At 36.2% G+C, this 27,597-nt stretch overlaps 1 protein-coding gene across 1 annotated transcript in view; it reads left to right on the top strand.

Moving 5' to 3' along the window:
• Positions 1-442: 442 nt before the first annotated feature.
• Positions 443-27,597, top strand: part of LOC142338038 (uncharacterized) — a gene marked incomplete at its 3' end in the record, with an annotated part of 108,968 nt that continues 81,813 nt past the window's right edge. The window contains exons 1-10 of the mRNA XM_075387671.1: positions 443-529; positions 601-1,377; positions 1,723-1,881; positions 2,168-2,522; positions 5,190-5,419; positions 5,499-5,644; positions 5,992-6,133; positions 9,931-10,067; positions 10,652-10,703; positions 10,879-10,969. Of these exons, the coding sequence (XP_075243786.1) occupies positions 484-529; positions 601-1,377; positions 1,723-1,881; positions 2,168-2,522; positions 5,190-5,419; positions 5,499-5,644; positions 5,992-6,133; positions 9,931-10,067; positions 10,652-10,703; positions 10,879-10,969 (2,135 nt within the window). The remainder of the gene's footprint in view (positions 530-600; positions 1,378-1,722; positions 1,882-2,167; positions 2,523-5,189; positions 5,420-5,498; positions 5,645-5,991; positions 6,134-9,930; positions 10,068-10,651; positions 10,704-10,878; positions 10,970-27,597) is intronic.

Here is a 27,597-nt window from a genome sequence, read left to right as displayed (position 1 = left end):
AATAGAATGTAGCTTTGTGTGAAATCGTTCTCATTTGAAAATTCAAACTTTTCTCGATGTTCTGCTGGAACGAATGAGTGGTATTCTTCTTGGATCTTTTCCGTTTGTGCCCCCCCCCCCCAGTACGTTATGCGCCCCCCAGTTACAGAGCACGTGCCATTACATAGTACATTACTATGTAAAAATATTGCACGTGCGTCTGGGGGGTGCAAATAATATGCGCCCACTAAGCTGGGGGGGGGGGGGGCACAAACCGAAAAGATCCTGCTTGCAATCGTGCTTCTCTGATTTGGCTTCACAGCTTTGTTGCTTGAGTGTAACCATTTGAATGATTTGCGTGCAGGCGACTCGACATTCATGTCTTGTTTTAGGTTTGGATGACAATGTCACTTGTGTACTGAAAATTCTCGTTTTATATAGTAAATTACTATAGTTAGCCTATATAGTGATTTTTCAGATGTAGTATATGCCTTGAGGACGTCCATGAAAATGCTTGCTCTGTCAAGCATTTTGTCAATTCTTTTTCTTAGTGAGTAGTATATAAATAAATCCCATATTGCTTGGACGGTTTGGTTACGTAGAACTCGATTATTGTTTTAGCCTTGCCGCAATTAGAAAGCAAAGATGTTTTCTTCATTGCAGACCCTGGTTCAGACTACTGTCAATCTAAAGACATTTTACCGGCAGAAAATCAAACGGCTGGTGATTCTGCTAATAGAGCCAGGAGAGCTATTGACGAGACCACAAACTCAGCTAACACAACTAAAACGGGGTCTAGTGAGGATTCGAGAAATGAAAATCCTGTAGGGGATCCAGGTGCTCCAACAATCAATCCACCTGTCAATGAAAAAGCTACACAAGAAACTGAAAAGCCTCCAATAGATAACAAAAATGATGATTCGTCAGTAGACGAAAGCTCCAAGAAAGATGTAACTTCACCGCCATCGGCCAATATTGAAACAACGGGTAAAGCGCCTGGCACGGATAATGTTGTTGGTGTGTCCACTGCTTCCCCGCTTGTGCCTAGCACTAATTCTGTTCTGCCTGTTGTTAGCCTGAATGTCACTACACCTAGTGTGCCTTCTGCTTCATCACCTTCTATAATACCTCCCTCCCCTGATCCTAGCAAAAGTAGCCCGGCTGTTTTTGATAACGCAAACAGTGGCACAGTAACTTTAGCGCCTCAAAGCACGGCTAAAGCAGTTGAACCAAAAGTCAGTACAGACAGTCAGGCCCAAAATGGAGCTTTGAGTTCTGTTGAACCGGAAAAGGATGGAGTGGATGCAACAACAGTGCAACCAGTTGTATCCAGACCAACGCAACCGACTCAACCCGATCTCTCCGACATTAAATCCACTACTATCGCCAATTCTCAGAGTACTTTTTCTAATCTGGTTCCCAATCCTTCATCTAGCATGCCCTCTATTTCATTGCCTTCTTCTGATTTAACCTCTTTGAATCTATCTTCTTTATCACCGGGATCTTCCATTTCCACGCCTGTTTTCAATGTTGCCTCTCCTCAAATGTTTGATTCAGCAGATAAAACAACATCTCAACCTTTGCATGTGACCCCTGCACCTAGTTATAGCGGTAGTAGCTATAGTAGAGATAGGAGTTCAGAAGCAGCGGCTGTTGGGAATGATGTTGATATTGCACAAAGCATAGTTGCTGTTACTGTTGCAAGTACTTCGGATCCTATAGGTCAAAAGAGTTCGTCTTTAGCTCCCTCAGAGAAGGATTTGACGTCATCTGCTACACCTTCTCCAATCAACGATGAAGGCACCGAATCCCCAAAACCTTCTCCCACTACTCAAAAGACGGAGGAATTGATTCCACCATATCAGTGCACACTCAACGAGAGCTCGACTTCTCTAAAAAATAGTAAGTAAAGAGACTTTTTTAAGACCCTGAGCTGTGGCGCTGCGTTTTTGTAAAGAATATATTTTAATGTGTTCGATAGAATGAATAATCAAAGTAGCTGAAGCATGGCAGTTTCCAAAACATCTCAAAGACAGTGAAATTAAAATGCTGAAAAACCTAATATTAAAAAAAAATAAAACCTTCTGAGAACTAAGTTCAGTTGTATCTGATCTAATGAAGTGTAACTACTGAGAATGGACAATGACCGGTTGTTTTTTGTATGTATCAAGACTGAAATGATTTTTAGTTTCATGCTACAAAGTAAGCGTCTGGGCCGGCCTATGCGCAATGAACTGCTATCAGTGTGACCAGACAAAACAAGTGTGTCTGCCATTCAAAACCCAATCAAGTTCCATAAATCGTTGGGGAGCGGTGTGGCAATGCAGAGAGTACTCTCAAATTGGATCAATGATCAAAGACGATGTCATGTGCTTGGACATCATGCGTACTAGAGAATGCTCAGTTCCAGTTCTGCCCTCGATAGATTTAACTCCAAGCATTATTGACACAAATTCTATGAAATTTGATTATCGTGAGGACAGTGAGCTTGTTCAAGATGGTATTCCATATACAGAACCAACCCCATTTTGGAAAAAAGAAAGGTAAGAGTAAATCTACTAAGTTTTGTCATCAGAAAGAATGAAATGAAATGGATCATGAACTTATTTTTCTCCAATAATAATCTAAGATTAATTTGATTTGATACAAGCAGCGTATCACTTAGCGGTGTTTGAAACCGAGTGAACTGTCAGGAAGAGATGGTCTTTATAAATTATTATCATCATTATTATGAAATCCTGCAGTGGTGGATAAATTAGGCAAGGAAAATATTGATTTGGAAAATAGCAGATCGAAGAGGACTTTAATTACTAAAATTTGTGATAACTTGAAAGAGCTTTAAATTTTTTTCTTAGGCCACGTGGTCAATTTTTTTTTACTTTTTTTCTGTATCTGTAGCTGTCTACGTACTACGTCAGACAAGTCTTTTTTGAGGAAATTTGGGTACCTGCCTGCCCTACCTATTTGCTGAAAATGGTTTTTGTGATCCATGGGCAATTTATTTCTGCGACTGAAGTCAGTTGTTTTATTCAAAAATTAATTCCATTTATTACCTACAGAGATTTAACGGTGTCAATTATTAGAGCCCCCTTGTGTCTTTTTTGAAGATGTATGTGCACATTTTGGATGTTTGGAAGTCAAATTGAGCGGAGATTTTTTATTAAAGCCGGAAGTAGATTTTTAGTAGTCACGAAGCGATTGCGGCTATTATTGGGGCATCGTGTTTTTTTTAATCCGTCGTCTCCATCGATGATTCTTGCGACCTGATGACGTCTTGGAATTGGCTTTTTCATTTTCAGTGATTTCTACTGCTTTGCAGTTAAAGTTTGTGTGCGTGACCTCATTTGTTCTGCTTTTAGGTCAATTGCGTGACTTACCTCACTAAGAAAAAATGACTTCTGAACTCGATAAATGGACTTCAAATTTTATGAACATTTACTAGTTGGAGGTCAATAGTGTGCATATAAGTATCGCCAAACGTATATGTCCTAACTCTTGAGTATTAGAGTCTTGAGTTTTTAATTTCGAAGATTAATTTTGAAAAAGCTCCATTAGGGCTTTTTCCTGATAGAGCGTACCTGTCTAATAAAAATGACAGTTCTAATCCAACCAAAAAGTTTAGTGGTCTATTAAAGGACTGGTGGTCAATTTTTCTATCTTATTTCTTTAGTTTTTTTAATTCATGGAAGGCCACAAGCGTCTATCGCTGCTATTTTCCGGCAATCTAGCGGCTATGTTTAATTTTTTTGCACTTATTTTAACTTAGATTAAGAGGACTGTGTCTGAACAAAACATCGCCTTTTGATATTGTTTTTTGACATGAGGCAATTTGAGTGGTTTTCATTTTGTTGAGTATTTTACCGTATTTTTTTCTGATTTGTTTTCATAGTATTTTTCTGATTAGTTTTCATGCTCCATTGGTAGTCATTTCAAGGTCTGGCTTAAAAGTTTCCTCCATAAAGAATCTTTGAATTGTAATTCAGAGCTAGGTTTTTTTTGTTTCCTTTTCTTAGGCTTTTTCCGAAGTTAATAATTTCACGCCGCTCTTCAGCTGCTTTTGTGTGCGACGTCATTTGTTACACTCAGTAGCGTCAGTTTTAACCGGAGTTGAGTGATTTGCATTTGATCATAAATCACTTAGCTCACTCTCTAAAGGACCAGAAAACTCGCTATCAAAGAAGTGTATTTTTATGGATTTTGTCGACAACGCTGCCAATTCAGTTCAATACCTCTTAGTATATAGGTTATACGGCACTTAAATCTATTTCACATCTTTTTAGCATTCTTCCTGGGATTTATTTTTCAAATTTAAGAGAGATGATGTCATTTAGTTTTTAACAGATGATAAATATATTACTGAATGATTTCTGATCTCTCAGATAGAGAATGAGGAGGTAGAACGCGAGTTATTTTTCTGCTCATAAGTTTTTGAATTGGTTTTGAAGTAGCGTGAGAAACTGGTGTTCGCTTATATATTTCGAATTTGTGAGCAAAATCTTTTCACACGCGGATAATGTTCTTCTGAAATTCCTGTCTAATATTTTTACGCGTTCTGTTATGGTGTTATATATGACCGGGGAATGCGAATTATTTGGGCGAATTTCGTTCTGTGGAGATGAGGTATGGGTTACGGGACTGCTTTAAGTCGTCTGGCGTTTGTGCAGAACGGCTTTGTGGCTTGAGAAATTCAGCCAGAATTTTGAAGTGACTACTGCAGAGTCACGTAGCCTTTTTAAAAATGTATTTTTTTAAATCAAAAAAGTTAATGGCAGTTCAGATTTTGACTACTTAGATTGGAACTGAGGAAAGATACTCAACGACGACCAAAACAAAGTGGGTACAATGAATGTGGGCACAGATGAAACATGTTATTGGTTATTTAAAACATGTTGGAATAAAATGCTGATCCGTCCGATTCAGGTTTTTGAGTCCACGCAGCTTTTTTAAGAGCACTTAGTCCTGTGTGTAGAGGGGTTATAGTTTAGGATATTTTGAGTAGTTTAAAATAAACGCCAGGTTAAAAACGAAATTGTAAACTAATTACCCGATTAGACCTCATTATTACTGCCTGGCAAGATTACTACTACTTTCATGAGTAGTTGGATTTTGTTACCAGCTAGCAGAAGAACTGGGCGTAATAATCAAATCGGACAAAATTTACTCTTCAGTTGAGGATTTCCCACTTTTGTAATTTTTTGTTTTTTTTTCAGTGCCCAGTATTGCATCCGGCTAGCCACGAGTCAATCCCAGTTACCTCTCAAAGAGGCAGACGAAGTGAAGGAGCCCAATCAACCATGCAACTCTGATGGAGTATTCAAACAGCTTAACCCAGCTGTGTGCTATGAAGTGACATTGACAGTAATTTATTCCGCCTCTTCACAATTAGATCAAAGACAAAAGTCACGTGTGGTAACGAATGTGTTCTGTACGATACCAAAAGGTAGGTCAAAATACAGTTTTTATGTTACTGTTCCAGGGTCTTCGTTTATGGGATTGCGGGGAGGTTATGAATTTTTCAGCTCCGAGTACGGTACCCTCTCCGGAGATAGAGGCAAGTGGAATGACCATAACAATACACAGACCTCCCCAGTCACAGGGCAGAGTAGAGTGTTACTACGTTGTGCTGTTCCGAATGACATTGACTGAAACCATTGAAGATATTCAGGTATGATTGCAGCTTCCTTTTTAAAGATCAGAAAAATTTGTAAAAGGCTCATAACTTTCTGAAGGAATTCTCCAAATTAATCAATTTTAGTGCTTTTTATTCACTGTTAAATCTGCCAGTTCACAGTTTGATTATACGGGAAGGTCCCAATTTGCATCAAAGTCTCTGTTCGTCTCATCTTGCTAATAGTTTTCTTTCAAAATAGGTTGCACTTGTTAAAAAAAACAGATGACTGTTTCTTATTGCCCCTAAAGAAAAATTGGAATGCTTGTATGCGTGTGTTATTAGCAACCGTTTTGTAGCTTACGGGTTTTGCGGTCAATTTGAAGCAGATGTTTATTTTACAGGTGCAGTATTTGGACCAGCATCTGGGTGAGTTCAGAAGCACTGGGACTTCTAAGAATATGGAGAAATTGAGACCTTATGTTACAATGGCCATCAAAGGATTCGAGGAGGACAGTCAGACCTTTGCATTCAACACTCAAGAAGGTTAGCTGAACGCTAAATTGTACCTTATTAGACACGGAGAAGATTTGAAACAGGGAAGACATTTTGCCATATGCATGCTAACGTGAATTGTTTTACGACTCTGGAATTGTTTGCGACGTCAAACATTGTTCTTTCGCACACCGCAAAGCAGAAAATTTAGAGCCCAAGACCACTCCCCCCCCCCCCCCCAATGCTTCTCATGGCTCCAAGTTCAATTTTATGAGCTCATGATAATTAATAGCCGCCCTCATCTTCTCAGCCGGCTATTATTGCGCTCGTATTTTTACAATTCAAAGAATTTGAATTGTATTGGGGCGCTGTCTTTTTTTTTAAAGATCTGTTCACACATTTTCATGATTTTTGAAGTCAAATTGGAGTAGTGATTTTGGTCACGCCGAAACAGGAAGTGGAGCGAAAAAGCGAGTGGTTTTGCGGCGTGAATTTTTTTCGCTCTAATTTTAAAGTAGAGTGAGAAAACGGTGTTTGAACAAAAATTCGGTTTCTCGGTAGTGGTTTTTTGTTCACGTGCGGCAATTTCACTCTGATTTTTACTGTTTTTTCGATTTTTTGGATCGCATTTTTTTTTTCAAATTGGTTTTCCCAATCCAATCACAGCTCATTCTAGGCCTAGTTTTTTGTTTGAATTGAAATTTCATTTCGCTAGGGTTTTTTTTGCTCACATGCGGCATTTTGATATTGATTTTCTGTTTTTTTCTTATTTTTTTGTTCTGATTTTTTTAAAATGGTTTTCTGAATTCACTCATAGCCCATTCTAGGTCTAGATTTTCTGTTTAGTCAATGAAAATTCTTTGAATTGTACGTCAGGACTTGTCCTGCTATGTTTTTTTACTTCGTCAAACTTTTTTTCGCTTTACCATTTTGCCGCTTTTTCGACATTTTGCGTGAAATCTTTTTGACTTCTCTAGGCTAGTTTCTCTCTTCTCTCATTCTGCTAAAAGTGAATTTGAACATCAGTTGCTAAGCAAAGCAATTCAAAATGAACAGAGTCGGTATAAAAAATTGAAGTCAGAAATAGAAACGGGATAAACCCATAAAGCCCAATTTTAGATGCCCACTATTTGAACGTCGCTCCTATAAGTCTTAGTTACCACCTCTAATGCTTATTGGTGTTGATAGTAGCCCCTGTAGCCTCTCTCTAAGAAACAGAAGTATGTTCAACTACGAAATGCCATCAAAATAAATCGGACTTAAAAAATATTTTTGTACAAAAATCTTTTTTTTTCAATATATTCTATTCGTTCAATCCCAATCATGCTTATTGGAATCAACGGCGGCTATTTTCCGGCAATCTGCCGGGTATGTTTTAGTTTTGAGCTGAAACACAATTTTGAGTGTAAAAAGTCGGGGGGTTATTAAAAATTTACGCCCACTAGTTTTGGGACCAAAACAATAAGTCTAAAAATTATTGCCTCGAAGATTATTACTGTGAGTTTATAGTTTATAAAGTTTGTAGCCATTATTTGGATAATTTCGTTCTTTTTTCTGCGAATCATTTTAATGCTTGATCTTTTTTGATCTGACCAATTTTCCATTTCTCGTCCTCAGAAACGCGATAAACTGGTAAAGCCTGCGAGCATTAAGTCCCTGTGCGGTACTATTTGAGTTATACTAGCCTAAGTAGACGCTCCAACGAAACTGCTGTGTGCGAACCCCTGTGGGCTTGGTTTGCACTTAAAAAATGTCTCTGCTACACCCCCTCTGAATTAAATTTCCCGCGTCTGTCCTTCGAGAGCAATTTATCCGACGTTAGTCGGATTTTGTTCATGACGTGAACTTTGACTCTTTTCGAACTTGATTTCTATTTTCGAGAATGCGGCATTGAAATTTATGTGATGTTTTCTTTGTCTATGTTTTCTTCGCTCATGCACAAACATACACACACGAACTCACACTCATAAGTAATTGATTTGCTGCGAAAGGAACTCTGAACTGAAATTCAGTTTTGAAATGAAAAATGAAAAACATCAAACCTTGTTTTCTTAGCAACCAATTTCTTCTTTTAAAGCTGATCGGTTCGGCTTCTTAATAGTTTTCGAATGGTACCACTTACAATTGTGTAAAATTGGGCCGAGGTGTCTTAAAAAGGTTCACCTGGCATCAAATTCCATCCCACCCCAAAAATGGGTTTTTAACAAAAATTAGTTTTGACGGTAAAAGCGTAAAAAATTGGAATAAATTTGAGGTGGGAGTTGTTCTTTGTTCCGGTAAGATGTTGCCTATCTATAGGTTTTTCGTGCTAGTAAGTAACTGGGGAGTCTTTTCCTTTTAGGGCTTGCAGAAGTCGAGTTTTTGTTTCAAGAATTGTTCTTCCATCTTTAATTTGTCCGTTTGAAAAGTATGAACCACTTCATCGAATTGAGCTCAACTTCATTAGCTGCATAATTTCGGTTCAATGCCTGTCGGATATCAATAGTTTGCGATATTTACCTTATATCCCAGCTATTTCGGCAATCTGCTGGCTATTTTTTTGTGGATATCGTTTTCGATGTAATGATTTGATATATGTTATGCTTTTAAACGCGAATGTGGGAACATTATTGCCTCGAAGAAAATTATTACTTGTGTTTATAGTTGATAAGTGCGCAGCCATCACTTGGATATTTTCGTTGTTTTTCCTACAAATCATTTCAATGCCTGATCTTTTTTTCATCTGACTAATTTGATTTTTCGCCTTTCGAAACGTGATAAACTGGTAAAGCCTGCTACTATTAAGTCCCTGTGTGGTACTATTTGAGATGTACTAGCCTAAGTATACGCTCCAGCGAAACTGTTGAAGGGAGTATCAACACCTTTGTAGCTTAGTGGTTTTGATCTTGATCTGGCATCCTGGAGGTCCGGGGTTCTAACCCCTGTGGGTTTGGTTTTAAAAATGCCTAAGCTACACCCCCTCTGAAATGAATTCCTCGCGCCTGTCGTTGGAGAGCAATGCATCCGACTTTTTTGTTCACGACTTGAACTTTGAATCTTTTCGCGAGACTTTTCGAACTTAATTTCTATTTTCGAGAACGGGGCATTGAAATTTGTTTCACAACAGTTAATAACCTCTAGTATTATTCCTTAATAGTTCCGTCTAAAACGACTGCTCTTGATTTAACGATAGATACGGAAAGCTAACCAAATAAGATCTGATCTGGATATAGGTCGCCAATTTTTGTAACAAATCATACCGAATAAATTTCTTGCCCGTGTTAAACGTTTACTTTTGTTAACGATTAAAATTGCGCGCGTTGATTGGCGCAAAGTATTGCTTAATTCATTCAGCCGAGTGTATTTTCAGTACTTTTGAAATAATTAAATAAGTCGTCTATGCAAATAGCTTAGTACCATTATGTGAATCCTTTTAAAGCAACGTACAACGGCTTTTCTCTGAATGCTCATATCTGAAAAGACAAAAATTTGCATACTTGAAGAGTTGTTTTCTAAATGCTTCTCTCAATGAAAAACAAATATCTTGATTACATTTCAATATGAAATAAATTGCATAGCAAAAAACCATAATTTAATTTTTTATTTTTCTATTTCGTTTTATGGTTTGATAGTATGGGGGTAGGGTGCTGCGGACCTCTGATCCCGTTACCTATATTCTCCATGTCTCTTAACACTTTGTGATATACTTTATATATTACCAAAACTTTCATATTGTACTGGTTAAATGCATTCTTATTTGCACCAGTGCTCCAATCGTCAAAACTTTTTTGAGAACAATGAGCAAATTAAATTTTCAGAAATATTCAGCCTTGGCCTAAATACAAGTACAACATGTTACTATTTTTTAGATCAACCGGTATTGAGTTCATGCGGGGTATGCCAAAATGTGACCAATGCACAGCTGTTACCCGGAAGGTATCTGATAGTTGTAGAGGCGGCAGTCGAATCTTCACACGTTCAGCGGGCCACATGTGGTCATAATGCCGTAAGTCCTCCCAATATAATTCTGATCATTTTTGACTAAAACGTTGCCGTACTTTTAATGAATAAACGAAGAGAACATGCTCAGGGAAGGGTGTCTTATCAAATTGATGCTTAAGTTGCACCTTTCTATTGAGAAAAACTTCAAATTGGTAATTTAAGCGTTCGAAAGTTGAGAGTGCCAATAAATTCAATTTGGACGCGAAATATAGTACAATGAACATTGTTCTTTACAATATCCGAATACTTGTTGCAATTTTGTAAATGGCGATATTTCCATCACGATTTTTTGGGACCTTTAAGGAGCTGTGAACAGCTCTCAGATTTAACGGGTCTTCGCTATTATACTGCCCCCCCATGTTTTTGGTCATATCATACCATAATTTGGGGATAGCCCCATTACCCTAAATACACCATAATGTGAGGGCAATATTTTCGTAGAAGACCCCATTTCACTAGCAATTTTTCGTCAGCTCATTTAACATTAGAAATTAAATGTGAAGTTAAATTGTCATATTTACTGTTGGAAAAGTGAGTTGAGTGGTTAACACTAATGCTGCTCTGCTTAATGCATGTTAACTGTTTCAGAACTTCACAAAGAAAAGTAGCTACATCTCTCTCAACTACGTGCTTCCCAAAGGTGAGTCAACATTACCAGCACTTATAGGATACGTCTAATCAGCGTTTAGGAAAATATTCCCCAGTCTGATTCTAATGGAAAATACCTACGAATTAAACCCCATGTTAAATTGGCACGTTTCAAACTCCGTTTCAATCAACTGTAAACAAATGATTGACTCATATGTTTGTTTCAGAGAGTCAGAGCACGATGTGGATTCCGATCACCATTCTGACAACCATTCTCATTCTATCTCTCATTGTCCTATCTCTTCTATTCATCACTAGGTGAGTTGCCTACTCCCTCTCTACAAAAATACCGACTTTGAATCAGTACAAAGAGATTCTTGTTAAAGTTCAAATTGACGAATGTGCAGTGGTCATTTGTAGAAATGATGTCAAATGGCAAACAGTTTAATGTATGTCTTGCGAACCGGTAAATTAATTTGAGTCAAAAATAAGCTGAATGGTGCTTTGCTGTGCGAAATACAGCAATTATTCCAACCCCGACGTTTGCTTAATGAAAGGTAGACCAAGTGTCATTTGAGGGCATAATTCAAACAAGGAGGCTCGGTAATGTGCGTTCGCGCATAAAGTTCCGACCCTGCTCATCCACATGTTTGCCATAAATGTCTACCAAAAGAGGAACAGATAGAAAACCCCCAAAAAGGTGTATGAACAAAGATCGCCTCCAACGCAAATAACTCAGTGGAGTAAGAAAAAATGCCGCATTAGATTGATGAGATCAGTCATTATTGAGAAAGCAAGTCAAGGCGAACAACAAAATCAAACAACACACTTTTTTTACATCCAGAACTTTATGTCCATTTTAAAAAATCTTATTAACAAGGTCAAAATAGCGTCGAATAAACTGAAACTTAACAAAATACCTTGTACTTCGAGTTAAAATGGAAAAGATATGGGACCACGCCATAAAAAGTGCTCGCTAACAATTAGACAAAAAGAACAAAAAAACAGCAAAGATAAAAAATTGGCCTATTTTTTAAAAAAAAAACAATTAATTTCATGGTGTTGAAAACCATTAGATAGCAATTGAAAACAACCAATATGATTATGATCACATATGCCTCTATAGGAAGGCATTAAGACCTGTCATTAATCAATTTTTTATGCGGTTACAAAAAGAACAAATAACGTCAACAAAGAAAATTCAATTAAAACTTGCGAGAAAACGCTGTCGAAGCCGTAAAGCCATATTTGGCCCCTCAAAAAATGTTCAAATGGGCCTTCCTGGAACGCCAAAAATATGGCATAGGCCTGCTCATTAATGAGAACAGCTAACAAGTAGACCAAAAAAGAAAAAGAGAAAATTAGGTACTTTTGTTTTTTCGAAAACAATTTTTCTCAATCACAAAAGCCATTAGCTACAAACTTTTATAATTGAATAGGTTCTTTTATTCGTCCAAAGGAAGCGCTTGAGACCTGTAATTATTCAGAATATGTCTTACATCTACAAAAAGAACGGTCAATCCCGTTTCGAAGCCAGTAAAATCATAACAAATTCCTTTTAAAAACATTAGATTTTGTACAATTCCACGTTCACTCGACAAATATAATGTCATATGTGACCTGTAGTTAACGATACTAGGTGACAAAAAAGAACAAAAATGCGAAGTTAAAAAAAGTTAAAAAGAGTTTTTTATTTTTAAAAACAATTGTTTTCAAAGTCATGTATGCGATCAGCTATCTACTGAAATAAGAATAAAGGCCCATTTATTCTTCCATGAAAAGTCAATGAGACTTCTCTTTTTTCAGGTTATTTCATATGACTAAAAAGACAAAGTAAAAACGACAGTTAAAGACAGTTCAAAAAAGTTCAATTAAATTCTTCGAGAAAGGGGTGTCGAAGCCGTTGAATCCATAATCTATGCCTTTCAAGACTTGTATATGTTCAATTGTGCCTTATTTTGAACGCCAATAAGGTAATATGTGAACTGTAAATAATGGAAAGTGAAAAAACGTGAAAAATTGGCCAATACCTAAAAATAAAAAAAAATGTGAAATCTAGTAGCATCAAAGCAAGAAAATCATAACTTAACGCGTAAAAGCGCAAAAAAGATAAAAAACATAATACAATAGAAAGAAGAGGAAGAAGAAGCATTTTTCTTTGCTGACACTATGCTACAAGTTGACCAAATTAAGAGGAAAAAAACATTGGCAAATTTCAATGAGCCATTGTTTATTTAAAAAGCAAACATTTTTAAAAGTGAAAACTACCATAATCTTTCGTGTACAGAAAATAGATACATTAATTTGGAACTGTTTAGGAAGCCTTTTGGACCTATCAACAGTGAGCTTTGATTTGAATTGTTCTGTTCTTTAATTAACATAAAAAAGCTTGAATTTCTTTTTAAAAAGAGACCGACAGATTACAACTCGAATTAATTTTGGATTGTAACGGCCCAGGATTGGAATAAAACCAGCCCTACTATTGCTGTTCGTCCGTTAAAAACACACTTGTTTCGGATGTTATAGATCTATATAATTTGTTAGTTAAAAGATCAAAAATAAGTGCTGCGTTTTTGATAATCATAGAATTAAGTTAGCAAAAAGCGGCAAAATTTTGAGTCTCAATGGAAGTGGGAGGAAAACTGGCTCCCTTTGCAGTTTACAAGGATTCTGTTTGTTGTTTTTGGGTGTGTACTTCCGGCAAATTTAATCAAAGTGGACTAACGAAGCTTATTTCGGGCTATTTTTGATGAAAAAAGGCTGAATTTTGGAACATTTAGACAAAGGTTTAGCCAGAAAAAATAAATGCTACAATGCTTTTTTGTCTCTAAAAAAATCAACAGTACTATTGTTCACAATTTTCAGCAAAATTGACGAAGTTTTAGAAATTCCGGAAAATGTGAATAAAATCAACGGAATTCTTTCTATTTTCTCAAAAGTTTAAACCTGGACAACTCCCTGTAAAAAAAGAAATTCAAACAAATCTTTTTAATTCCATATTCTACGCTGGACGGGCTTTTCAATGAAACCACTCACAACTCTCTACGATATATCGATCGGTCAAAATTGTCTGAACAAAAAAAACCCATTTGAGTATATAGTTCCTCCTCCCCCCCCCTCCCCCCCCCCTCAAGAGGGGTCGGAACAAAAACAGCTAGTAGATTGTAGTAAAAGAGCTGCTGTTACTTCGTACACATGCAGTTTCGAAATACGAGAGAAACACAATGCCGAATGATAACTAGAGAAAAGCTTCAAATTAAATGAATTTTAATTAAAGAGTTGTTTCTAAAGGCTTCCTGGAATAAATTTTCAATTAATGTGAGCTATCGACCGTTAACATAAACGACTGACGTAATTAAAGCAAGCAAAAGTTGTTAGACTTTAGAAAATCACGCGTGACCAAAAGATTTATTCGCTGGAGTAAAAAAAAGCTTCATTAATTAACCGTAACGATTACTCCTGAGTCGAAAGCCTGCATAAGTTTTACAAAAAACTAATACCAAAACTAGTTTCTAATGATAGCTAGCTTGCTTTAATGAAACTTTTTTAACTTGACGCACTAAGTCTTGGTGCATGTTTTCCAATTTGTACTGATTTCATTCTTTTGACGTTGACTGTTCACCAAATTTCTGGAACTCTAATTCAGTTGAAATACTGAGTGAAGTTAGACGACTTCAAAGGTCAGAATTGTGCCTTTAGTAAAACGAAATTTAGTAGATGCCTTTAGTAAATGCAATTAACAAAATGAGAGCGAAAATTACAGACGTTAGAGTAGATAACGGGCTATAAATAGAAACCTTGACTAATAGAAAAAGCATAGTAGGACAGCTCCTCAAACTCAATGAAATGAACTTTAAGATTTAAAATCTGAAAATGAGAGCAGCCTTACCTTTTTCAGAATATCTATCTCTGTCTGTCTCTTTTCTCTCTCTCTCTCTCTCTCTCTCTCTCTCTCTCTGTCTGCCTCTCTCCCTCTTTCTATCTGTGTGTATGTTTTTTTCTTTAACACTCTTGCACAAACATACACACACGAACTCACACACACACACACACTTTAAAGTAATTGATTTGTTGCAAAGGGAACATACAGTGTGAAACTGAAAAATCAAAAAATCAAACCTTGTTTTCTTGGCACGTAATTTCTTCTATTAAAACTGATCGGTTCAGCTTTTTAATAGCTTTCGAATGGTACCACTTTCAATTGTGTAAAATTGGGCAGAGGCATATTAAAATGGTTTACCTCACCCCACCCCAAAAATGGGTTTTGAACAAAAATAAGTTTTTCTGGTTAACTAATTTTGACGGTGAAGGCGAAAAAAATTATGGAAGAAATTTGAAGTGGGAGTTGTTCTTTGTTCGGGCAAGTTGTTGCCTATCTATAGGCTTTTCGCGCTAGCCATCAACTAGTAAGTCTTTTCCTTTCAGCCTTGCAGAAGTCAAGTTTTTGTTTCAAGAATTGTTCTTTCGTTTTCAATCAACAACCCCCCCCCCCCCTCGGTGCACCCCTCCCCCGCTGCGCTCACCTCACACCCCTTGAATTAAGCTAAAGCTAGCCTCACAAAACCTTAGCTAGCTACAGACGAAGACAACCGCTCGCCTGTTGTTTAAGAGCCACTCGCTCCGACGTTAGTCGATTATGTTTCGTTCGTTTTAAAAGTATGAACCACTTAATCGAATTGAGCAACTTCAGTAGCTGCATCATTTCGGTTCGATACCTGTCAGATACCAATAGTCTGCGACATTTAAACCTATTTCCCAGCTATTTCGGCAATTGGCTGGCTATGTTTTGAATGTTTACTTGTCACTGAATTGTATAGGGGCGCTGTCTTTAAAGATCCAGAGATTTTCATGATTTGTTAATTCAAATTGAAGTGCTGATATTGGTCGCGCCGAAACAGGAAGTGGAGCGGAAAAGCAAGTGGTTTTGTGGTGAGAATTTTTCGCTCTAATTTTAAAGTGGATTGAGAAATGGGTGATTGAACAAAAATTCGTTTTATCGCTAGTGGTTTTTGTCCACATGCGGCGTTTTGACATTGATTTTACCATCTCAATTTTTTTATCTGATTATTTTCTAAATGGTTTTCCCAATCAATTCGTAGTCCAGTCTGAGTCAGGTTTTTTAGTCCATCAAAATTTTTTGAATTGTGCCAGGACTTGTCCTGCTATGTTTTGTTACGTCAAATAAAAATACGTTTCGCTTTACCTAGGTTCGCAGCTTGTTCAACGTTTTGCGTGAAATCTTTTTGACTTTTCTAGGCTATTTTTATTTTGCTCTCAGTCTGATCAAAGTGCTTTTACGCAACAGTAGGTCAGCAAAGTGAACAGAATTATTCACGAAAATCGAATTCAAAATGAAAACGGGAAAAACTCATAAAGCTCAATTTTAGATGCCCGCTACTTGAACTTTGTTCTTATAAGTTTTAGTTATGATCTCTAATGCGTTCTGGCATTGATACTAGCCCCTACATTCTCTCATTATGAACCAGTATTATGCATAATTACAAAATCCACTCAAAATAGTTCGCACTTCCAAAATGTTTTTGTACAAAAAGCAATTTGTCCTTGTTTTTCTGTTCCTTTAATTCAAATCGGTGTTATAGGAATCAATGGCGATTATTTTTCGGCAATCTGCTGGGTGGGTATGTTTCAAGTGTACGCTTTGTGGGCTAACTTGCATCTCTGAGCAGTAGTAAGCTCAGTTCGTTTTTGTCGTTGGTTCTGTCATCGCGTTCTTACTTTTTATTTGCCAGTAAAAATTTGATTGATATTGTCTACCGCTGCATTCCATCGAACAATTTTATCTAACAATTATGATCATGCAGACTGAGTTGCATCTTCGTTGTAGAAAATTTATTGCTGCATAGTGAATGCGATTTCAAAATAAACTTATCTGAACCCTGGTTTTGGCGGCATAGAACACTTTGATTGCACTTCATTACTGTTTTTGTAGTTCTCTGGATATGTTGCCGAGAAGTCATCTGGTTTAGTTTTCAGGAAGCTATTATCGATGCGTTTGAAGGCGTTTTCGTTAGAACGTAGGATTACCTTTGTGGAGAAAATGAGCAATATATATTGACAACATTTTTCAATGTATTCTCGGAAATGTGGTATCTAATTACTGCCTTATTTCAAAGCTGCCTATATTCAGGAGTTAGGCAAATGCTTCAGTTTTTTGTACTGGTGTACAATATTACATGCCCAGTTTTTTGGGGAAGCTTTTTAGTGATACGAATCCGTTATTGCTCTGCTTTTTCGAAAGTTATACAAATGTTCAAGGTGATTACTACTAAAAGCTGCAATGAAAAAGCTGACCTATTTGAGTAAGTTCTAATGAAATGAAACATTTCATTGGGTTTTGGCTAAAGAGTGAAACCTACGTAAAGTGGTGCGAATTATTTTGATAAGTTTCCAATTACATTGACCTCCAAGCGAGAGTGGAAGTTACCTTGAAAGTAGCAATTATTCACTCACTGACTGTGTATTCTCAAATAGGCAATACTTTACCACTTACCTCTTGTAATTGCTTCCATTACACGATTTAGCTGTATGGTTCCAAAATTGGGTGGTGGTGGTAAGCCTGATTTATCCAGAAGAGTGCTAGGAATAGTGTAACTGAAAAGGTAAATCCTAAGAAGTAATCCTGTTTCAAACGTTCCCTTGTTTGACAGCAGCCATGACAAAGTGTGAAATGACTCCTTACTTGCTCGCCTGCAATATTCGAGAACTTCTGAATCGGTTTTGATTGCAATGCATGTTTTCGATGGTGCTTTGGGCCGAAAAAAAAGGTTTTTAGAGCTTATCCAATGTTGTCTCAATCTATGCGGCATAGAAGAAAAACGTTTCGAGTGATTTTCTGCCTTCGTGGGAAAATGACGTTCCATATCGTCGCTCATTGGGAAGCCGAAGCTGGAGCAAAGAACTTTTTAGAGTTCAAATTTGAATTGATTATAGCGGTTGAATTTACCAAATACAAAAATCGTTGGTGTTTTTAGTGACTTGAAAAGTTGAGCGTTTTGGTGCTGAGTCCTGTCCGAAACCATCAAACTGGCAAAATTAACTTGATTTTGGATTAGCTGTCCTCATCCAGCGTGAGCAAAGTGTTCACCATCCTTTGAACACAAACATTTTTTTTGTTTTGTATAGCCGAGCTTGTTTTGTATAGTTTAGTTGAAATAGGACCTGCCTACAATTTATATTAACCATTAAACAGATTTCCCAATTTTATTAGAAAATCATTTATATTTGGACCAGATATAAATTTGGGTTTCTGGAGTTGGTCTGTACCCAAGAATCTTTTGATTGATCAACTTCACCCGTGATCAATTTTTTTCCATTAAATTATGTCGCCAAGCGTATTCTTTCTGCTGCGTTTTCATTGTTGTTATTGTATTGAATCTGCTTAGCCTTGGCAATCAACTCATAATGATATATTATAAGTGCAAAGAGTATAGGTTATTTGGTTATTTTCTTAAAAATTAAGTTCGGCTTTCTATTTCTGTCTATTTGAGGTAAATGCTGGTAATGTTTTGATGTTTTTTTTTAATGGCGTGTGCTTATTATAATTGTGAAGTTGTAATTGATCAATTCTACAAGCGAATTTTGGCGACGATTCGATTGATCGCTTAATTTACCAAAAACGGTAATATGTTCAATTTGGGGAAAATAGGGCCATGTTATGCCCTCTTGACCGCTAGGGTGGCCGATACATTTATACGTGCGTGGTGTTCGCAAGGTGGTGAAAGTGTAGTACGTTGAAGAAAGCAAATGTATTCATAGTGAAATCCAGAATAATTCTTGGATTGCAATAGTGTGTTGGCGCGGAAGCTTATGTTAAGGATCTCTTTTGGCAGAAAACGACGGGAGTTATTTTCTTTTGTCTTAACTATTGTGCTAATGGGTGAAATACGGAGATTTAATCTGGGACTTGGAAATCTTTATAGTTAATTCATGAAGAAGCGAAGTAAGTTTTAATGTTATATTTGTATTTACTGAATCAGTTTTAATTTCATGCTAATGTTTACATTATAGTAATGTAATAGATGCGCGACTTCGTTGTGGTCTGGCAGGCAGATTAAAACAATATCGAAGATCTAGTCCAGCGCCCTCTTTAGCTTCTATTAGCTTCTCGTACTTTCTCTTGGCCTCTCCAGGAGGACCAGTCAGACCTCTCGGTCTATCGTTTAGCTTCAGTTCTGCTCAATTTAGCTTGCCCAAGGCTTGATAAAAAATACGTGTGTAATCTCATGCAATGTCCTCTACTATTACTCTTCCAGTCAAACTATAGTGATCATTAGATGTCAAAATTCCATTAAAACTGATGGTGACTCTATTTTCTAATAGCTTCAGTTTTGGATCAAACTGTTCAATTGCAGATCTGTTTGCTGTCAGGGTATTTAGCCCAGCGTTAGCGCTAATTTTGTCAGAAATGAGTGCCCCAGTTCGCTAAATTGAGGCAAAATCGGAAGACGCTTTTAACTGTTTTATTGCCAAAGTTGTGATGATGCAAAATTTAAAAACAAATTGCCTGATGTAGAGTTACGTGGCACATGTAACTCCTATTTAATTGGGTTGGTTGGTGCATTTTTTTTGTTTTGTATAGCCGAGCTTGTTTTGTATAGTTTAGTTGAAATAGGACCTGCCTACAATTTATATTAACCATTAAACAGATTTCCCAATTTTATTAGAAAATCATTTATATTTGGACCAGATATAAATTTGGGTTTCTGGAGTTGGTCTGTACCCAAGAATCTTTTGATTGATCAACTTCACCCGTGATCAATTTTTTTCCATTAAATTATGTCGCCAAGCGTATTCTTTCTGCTGCGTTTTCATTGTTGTTATTGTATTGAATCTGCTTAGCCTTGGCAATCAACTCATAATGATATATTATAAGTGCAAAGAGTATAGGTTATTTGGTTATTTTCTTAAAAATTAAGTTCGGCTTTCTATTTCTGTCTATTTGAGGTAAATGCTGGTAATGTTTTGATGTTTTTTTTTAATGGCGTGTGCTTATTATAATTGTGAAGTTGTAATTGATCAATTCTACAAGCGAATTTTGGCGACGATTCGATTGATCGCTTAATTTACCAAAAACGGTAATATGTTCAATTTGGGGAAAATAGGGCCATGTTATGCCCTCTTGACCGCTAGGGTGGCCGATACATTTATACGTGCGTGGTGTTCGCAAGGTGGTGAAAGTGTAGTACGTTGAAGAAAGCAAATGTATTCATAGTGAAATCCAGAATAATTCTTGGATTGCAATAGTGTGTTGGCGCGGAAGCTTATGTTAAGGATCTCTTTTGGCAGAAAACGACGGGAGTTATTTTCTTTTGTCTTAACTATTGTGCTAATGGGTGAAATACGGAGATTTAATCTGGGACTTGGAAATCTTTATAGTTAATTCATGAAGAAGCGAAGTAAGTTTTAATGTTATATTTGTATTTACTGAATCAGTTTTAATTTCATGCTAATGTTTACATTATAGTAATGTAATAGATGCGCGACTTCGTTGTGGTCTGGCAGGCAGATTAAAACAATATCGAAGATCTAGTCCAGCGCCCTCTTTAGCTTCTATTAGCTTCTCGTACTTTCTCTTGGCCTCTCCAGGAGGACCAGTCAGACCTCTCGGTCTATCGTTTAGCTTCAGTTCTGCTCAATTTAGCTTGCCCAAGGCTTGATAAAAAATACGTGTGTAATCTCATGCAATGTCCTCTACTATTACTCTTCCAGTCAAACTATAGTGATCATTAGATGTCAAAATTCCATTAAAACTGATGGTGACTCTATTTTCTAATAGCTTCAGTTTTGGATCAAACTGTTCAATTGCAGATCTGTTTGCTGTCAGGGTATTTAGCCCAGCGTTAGCGCTAATTTTGTCAGAAATGAGTGCCCCAGTTCGCTAAATTGAGGCAAAATCGGAAGACGCTTTTAACTGTTTTATTGCCAAAGTTGTGATGATGCAAAATTTAAAAACAAATTGCCTGATGTAGAGTTACGTGGCACATGTAACTCCTATTTAATTGGGTTGGTTGGTGCATTTAGTTTTCTACCTACTTAATATGTAAAGCAATGCAATAAACATGGTTACATTTGAGGAGCTTAAGTCGTTTAGAATTGCTCATCAGCTGTATACTTCCTGGCAAACATGTTTCAATGCCCATGAACACCGTTTAACTAAGCATGCTTATTTTCAGCGAGAGTTACGATGCTCTTTTTTATTCACTTAATATAAAAAGAGCATCGTTAGTCGATGATGTGTACCAAATTAAGACATCTGTTTCCGTGGTGGTACAAAGGGTCTCGCTTTTTTACTTCAGAAAATTTTATTCGATTTGTAGGGCATCTGTTCTCATCCAACATATTTGCCCTCCGATAATTAGCCATCCTGATTTTTTGATTTTAGCTGAGCAAAGCTGTTTTTGCAACGACCTGAGTTTTTTTTACTTGGATATAGGAGTGTATTCGCTTAGCGAAATTCCATTAAAAGGAGACTGTGTGTAATCAAGTTTTTTAAATCAAGCTTAATGTTTTCGACAGACATGTTTTGTTTTGTGTGCGTTATGACAACGTAACCTTTCGGGTCTTTGTTTTATCGTAAAAATGTCAAAGTTTCCAGGGTGCGGGTTTCTTGGAGCTGTGCGGGTTTTTTATCCCTAGGTGCCTGGGAATCTCCTCTAAGGTTTGATAATAGGCTACTGCAGTGTTGCTAGGAAGAAAGGAATATCACGACTTATTGCAATTTTTTAATATAATTTCAAATTTTTTGAAAATTGCTTTCATGTTCCGTGTTTATTGATCTTTATGGGCCAGCAAAACTTTTTTAGGCGTGAAATTGGGTTACTGGATAGTTTCTGGAGATAAAGCAATGGTTCTGAGTATATTAATATCACAAATTTTCTCAACATTTCTTTAAAATTTGCAATTGTTTCCATTTTTCATTTTCGGAGTTTATCCGGCTCTAGGGGCCAATGAAACTTTCTTAGAAATTTCGGATGCGTCTTTAGACAGAGACAAAAATGGTTTTGAGCATATCAAGAGTGCGAAATTTGAAAACATTCAGGAAGTTTGGCCTTCAGGGTAAAAGCTTCAAAAGTTTTAGCAACAATTCTATTTTTGTTTAGTTTGTTTAATAGCCGCGAACCGATAGCTGAGGCTATTATTGGCCTTCTCTTTTTTTATTTCGTCGTCAAGGTTTTTATTACGACGATATGACGTAACAATCACTTCAAATCTGCCTTTTGTTCATTCGTTCAGGCAGTTTCAACTGAAGTGCGTGCGTGACGTCATTTTTCATTCTTATTGAAGCGAGTTTTTTGTTCATTCGTGTGAAAACGTTATTTGGTCGCACGTGAATTACCTCACTTTCAAAAATGACTTCCTCGCTCTAAAATTGACCTTTTTCACTTTAATTCTTTCATTCAAAGAGATAAGGTCAAGTGAGTGTGTATCACATTAACTGAAGGTTATTTGAGAGCAGTGAATAGAAGTAGCATTAGGATAAACAAATTCTTTATAATAAACATCAGCATTTAATTAAAAAAAAGAATTTTTTGGTTTGTTTCTGTTTAAATCTTTTTCAGGCTGCAGATCTTCGAAGCTGTTGCGGCAGTTTTTTGGTAGTCTGCCAGCTATGTTTTTTTTTGTTTCTCAACTTTTGAAACTATTTAGTCTTTTTTGGCTCGCATTTTTTACTTGATCTTGTCAGATACAGTATTTCTAAGCTATTCATTCAATTCCTTGCATTGTATTTCTTGTCCCGCTTTATTTTTTTAATTCGTTTTACCTTTGGTCACGTTTTTACATAAGGCACGATTTCCACGTTTGACTTCTGACTTACATCACTCACTGTTTCAACTGAATAGAATTTAAATTCCTGCACTCATTAAATTACGTAATGAAGTGAATACGATCAAAGTGAAAAGAGCAAAATCAAAAGAAAGAGCTGAATAAAGTGTAATAAATGGTTGCCGTCAGCCTCTCAATTGCTAATATTTAGGCGCTCTCCTAATTTTTCTTAATTCGCTTTACTTTATCGTTTTACTTAAATATTTAATTCCTCGTTCACGTTTGACTCGTGACTTTTCTCTTTCACTGTTTCAACTGAATGAATTTTAAATTCTTTCACGCATTGAATTACGCAATGTAGTGAATACGTTCAATGTCAAAAAGATCAAAATCAAAAACGGGACAAAACGGTGAAGCCCGGTCATTAAATCAAAGTGCATAAGGTTAGCAAAGTTCATTAGTGCGATTGCTAGTTGACATTAGTTTTAAGCTCAATAGCTTTGTTTAGAAGCTGAATTAAGTTTAGGTTTAGAATTTAACTGAAACTGCGCACTCAATTAGAACACTTTTTGAAACTTAGAAAAAAAATTCTGTTAATTTTCATCGCTTTTTTTGTTTCAAACACCATATGCGTCTGGCGCGTCAAGGGTGGCTATTTTCCGGCAATTTGCCGTCTTAGTTTTTGTTTGCTTGTTTCTATTTCAATTTTGGTCTTGGGAATCAATAGTGGCTATTTACCTGCAAGCTGTCGGTTATGCTTGTTTAAATTCTGTTGCATTTTTCAGCTCTTCGATTTTTTAAATTCAGGTAGACAAAACGTCCGCAGCTATTTGCTAGCAATCTAGCGTTATTCCTTAGATTATGATAGCTATCAATTTTGTTGCTTGGGAAGGCAAAAAGCGTGGAGATAACTCAATGAAAGAAAACAGTTGAGAAAATTTTGGTTCGTTGTCATTTTAGTGGGGCATATTATTGTATAACATTGTTTAAAACAAAAGTAACAATTGTTTCAATAATTAATGATGAGATAGAAGTTGCTTTTTGCGCAGTATCGATTTTTTCGAAGATCTTTTACCAAAATCATTTAAAATTTTCGTGCAAATCGGGTTACGTAATATGAATAATCACTTTCCTTTATTTGGGCTTTTCATTTAATGCATCAGGAAAAACGAATCATTTGAAACGTGAACTTGACCTCTTCTCAAACAAATATTCTCAACTTCCTGTGATTGATTATTTAGGCTTCCTGAGAACAGGTAGAATACGCCTTTTTGCAACTCGCCAAAGTTAGTTTTGGAACTTTCATGCTATAAGTTGAGCTCAAGCTGACCATATAAGAGTGTTTCAGTGTAATATAGTGTATTGTATTGTAGAGTTGTACTTTATATTAAGTGTGGATAAGTTGGTGTTGTCTTAGTGGATGGAATAACAGAGCCATAACTGCCTGGGAAATGTTTCCCTGAATTAAGTCTTCAAAATTAACTGAGAGTAGGCTTTATGACACCTTAGCTGGGCGAGGAAAGGCAAAGAAGTTATACCTGCATGTAGTAACCTGGTTTTAATTAGTACACAACAACTCTGTTTACATACATATACTGCTACAGGGCCGTAAATAGCGCAAAATGCATGTGGATTTGAGTGCGTTGGAGACTGTAGCGATTGAATTATGGCAGTTTTCGGTCAAGTAAAAAATCCGGATACTTCAGGAAGTCATTGACGCATTAATTGTTATACAGATGTTGTCTAAGGCCTTCTAAACTACGCACTTGTTATTCTATCCTGGCAATAGTAAAAATTATCGATTTAATTTAATGAAAAACTAGGGAAATTAAAGCTCGATTTTTTATCGCTAGCTTGTCTGAACATGCTTTACGTACTTTTGAAAAGGAAACAAATGACCTTTTGTCACCTTATAGAAAAGGGTTAAATTAATAAAAGCTAACATGTGAAATTAACGATTAGAGCTCCGTAGCGAGTTATGGGAATTGCTAGTTCAAATATTTATTTTTTTCAAAAGTTAAGACTGCGAATCAATAATTGCGAATCAAGCGGACTGAAATGTGAAATACTACCAATTGTCAAAAATTCGAGAAGAAGCTATGAGAAAGACTGTGCTTTTCTGTACAAATAGGAACTCGTAGTTCGATATTTATTCAATTGTATTTTAGTCAATAATAATTGATTCTGTCGGATTAGGTGTATTTAAGTGCTGTCAATTTGGTTGAATTTTAGTGTTTCTGCTCATTACTATTCGGCAAACCGTTAACTGTTTATTTTTTTGCTATGGTTTTTGCCCATCACATTGCTTCTGATGCAAACGGAAAAAGAAATTACCGAAGATGCCCGTTGTACACTAAAAATTTATCCTATTGAGTCACTGTAAGTCCTCAACTTGATCCAGGCATCAATATTAGCGCCTAATTGTGAATATCAGCTGGCTTTTCCTTGTCTGTCGGAAAATCAGTATTAGATGAAAACCCATAATGCGAGTATTTTTTGCATTTAACTTCTCTGAACGTTTTAGCTCTACCACAAACTATTTGTACGTTCTGTGAGCAGTAATTTACACCTTTCTCAACGACCATAAAACGAAAAACCTTGATTTACTTGACCGTATGTTTGCATTAATTCTTTTCCTTTGGCTCAGTTCTCCAGTTAGGATCACACTCATTTTTAAAAAATAAAGACATTAAGGTTTTTACTAAAGATAAGTTAGTCGATGGGAAACAATATTAGTGTTTAAAAATGCCTCCTGATTTTCCTCGTTTTTATCGTGAATTGCTCACAACTGTTTTCTACAATTATCTCAAATGTAACGTTTTAGTGGCCAAGACTGGTGCAACCACATAAATAGACGCAGTGCAGTAAGCTTCTGCTTACTGCACTGCGTCTATTTAGTTGCTCTCAAACGATGCTTTTGACGATTATTAAAGTCCTTCTGGTCACTTTAATGCGGTTTTGCGTGTTAAATTGCCCTTATTCAAAGCTTAAAGAAGCTTAACTTAATTAGTGGCAGCGTACTGCTAAAAGTCAGTGGAAAGAAAAAATCTTAAAGGCTATTTAGGCGCTCTCCTCTTTAATCCAAAGAAATTGGATTATTTTAGTGCTGTCTTTTTTTGTAAGATGTGTTTACACTTTTTCCATGACTTTCAAAATAGAGTACTTACCCCCTCCCTCCACCCCCCGCAACTGCCTAACCACTCACCTACAACCTAATTGAAAATTGTTCTAAGGTTAGTTAAAATACGATTTTTCAGGTCGGTTTCGGTTTTCTACCAGCTGAGTTCTGTAAGATGTATTCAACCTTTTTTATATAACTTTATAACCGAAATTTCAAAGTGGAGCAATTAGGTAAAGCCAAGTGGGCATTAAATTGCATTAGACTGTATGCTGTCTTTAGTAGTTAAGAGCTTTGTTCGTTGAAATTGCTCCGAAAGCCTCAATTCAAGGTGAAAATGTCACTTTTTGAAAGTTTTCAGCCCTAAATTGCACTTTGGTCACATTTCTCTTACGCAGGATAGGTTTTTAACGTCGGTTTTTGGAGGTTTTCGTAGTGGTAATGACAAATGAACCGCAGAATTTGCTTTTTTAAATATTTTGGAAGTGTTTGTCAGTTTTTTAAGAGGCAATTAAAATTTTTTGAAGCTTGCGCTTGATTTAATGGATAGATTTTAGCGGCGGGGTAATGGTTCTGAGTACTTAAACGTCCCGAAACTTTTTTGTATTTAAAATTTTGTGGTTTTTGTCTGTTTGTCTCTTATATTTCCGACCAAATTTTTCCTTGACTGAAAAGTACTTGTTCTATGGTCTGCACAAGTCAGAAATAGTGTTGATGACTTAATTATCATTAATCAACAGATGGAAAATAATTTTTGCAATTTTGATGGCATTGTATGCAATTGTTGCATTGCGTTCAATTATTGGTCGATAAAAACTCTTTGGACCTTGCAATTGAGATTTTGCGTAAATTTTAGCGTTCTGATTATGGTTCAGATGACATGAATACGATATTGTTAGCGTTTTGCTTATTTCATTGTTTTATGATTTTTTATGCGGCCTCTGCTTGTTTTTTTTCTTAACCGAAATTTCTCCTGGATGCCAAGTTTTTTCTACATTTCTCTCTGTCTGATTTTTTGTCGGAATTTTGACACGCTGACACTAAAATTACCGAAAATTTATACTTATTTAATTTTTCATAATAATTTGCGAAACTATTTTGTGTATATCTGTTTTGCTCGTAATGTTCATATGGTCTAATGGTCAGGTCGAAGATTTTTTATTTTTTCATTCAATTCATTGAATCACTTTTTAGGACCTATCATGCTTTGTTGTACCTTCTCTTAATTTTACTTAAGTAACCCTTTTCACATGTTATCTGACTTACCTCACTTTTTGTTTCAGCAGAATGGAAATTAGAGTTCGTTAAACAATTTTGCGAAAATGCGTTCAGGGTTAAAAAGCGAAATGAAAAAAAACGGTTTGAACCGATAAAGCCCGGCATTAAGACAATGTTTATAGACTTAAAGTGCATTAAGTTATCAAAGTTTTATAATATACTGCGAACTGGTGTTAATATTCAGCTTATTATCCTCCAATTTAGTGGCTGAATTAACCATTTCGAATCTATTGAAATTGCTAACCAAGTTATAACATTTATTTGACATCTGGAAAAAAATTGACTGTTTTTTGCTTTTATTTCTTTTTCAATCCCAAAATCTAGACCACCACTGTGCTGAAGCAGTTTTAATTAATGTTAATCCCCCACCCGCCAGCAGTGGGAGAGCCATTGGTCAGACATAAGTCAATTATATCGGATATTTTAAAAAGATAATCGGATATTTTAAAAAGATATACCTTACCACAATAATAACTCATCATATTAAAACAATGTTTTTTGCAATGTTTTATGAATTATTATACTTTTAATCGTTTGCTGTTGATATCTGTAAATTTGGTTAGGAACAACAGACGTTTGCCCCCATCTCTCGAAACATAACTGCTAGTATTTCAAGATGCAGTTATCAAGGAAGATACAGTTATCCAGGAAAATTGACTGGAATGTTTCAGTTTTTAAAATGAACTTCGAGAAGAACTATGTACAAAATTTAATGTTTTTTTTCTGACAATAAGTTATTCCCGTATTTTTTTTTGAAAAATTAGTT

The sequence above is a fragment of the Convolutriloba macropyga genome, chromosome 4 (genome assembly GCF_964194025.1).
Source record: "Convolutriloba macropyga chromosome 4, txConMacr16.3, whole genome shotgun sequence".
Lineage (NCBI taxonomy): Eukaryota > Metazoa > Xenacoelomorpha > Acoela > Convolutidae > Convolutriloba > Convolutriloba macropyga.
Note: the sequence above shows the minus strand (reverse complement) of the source record. Positions and strands in the feature narration are given on the sequence as shown.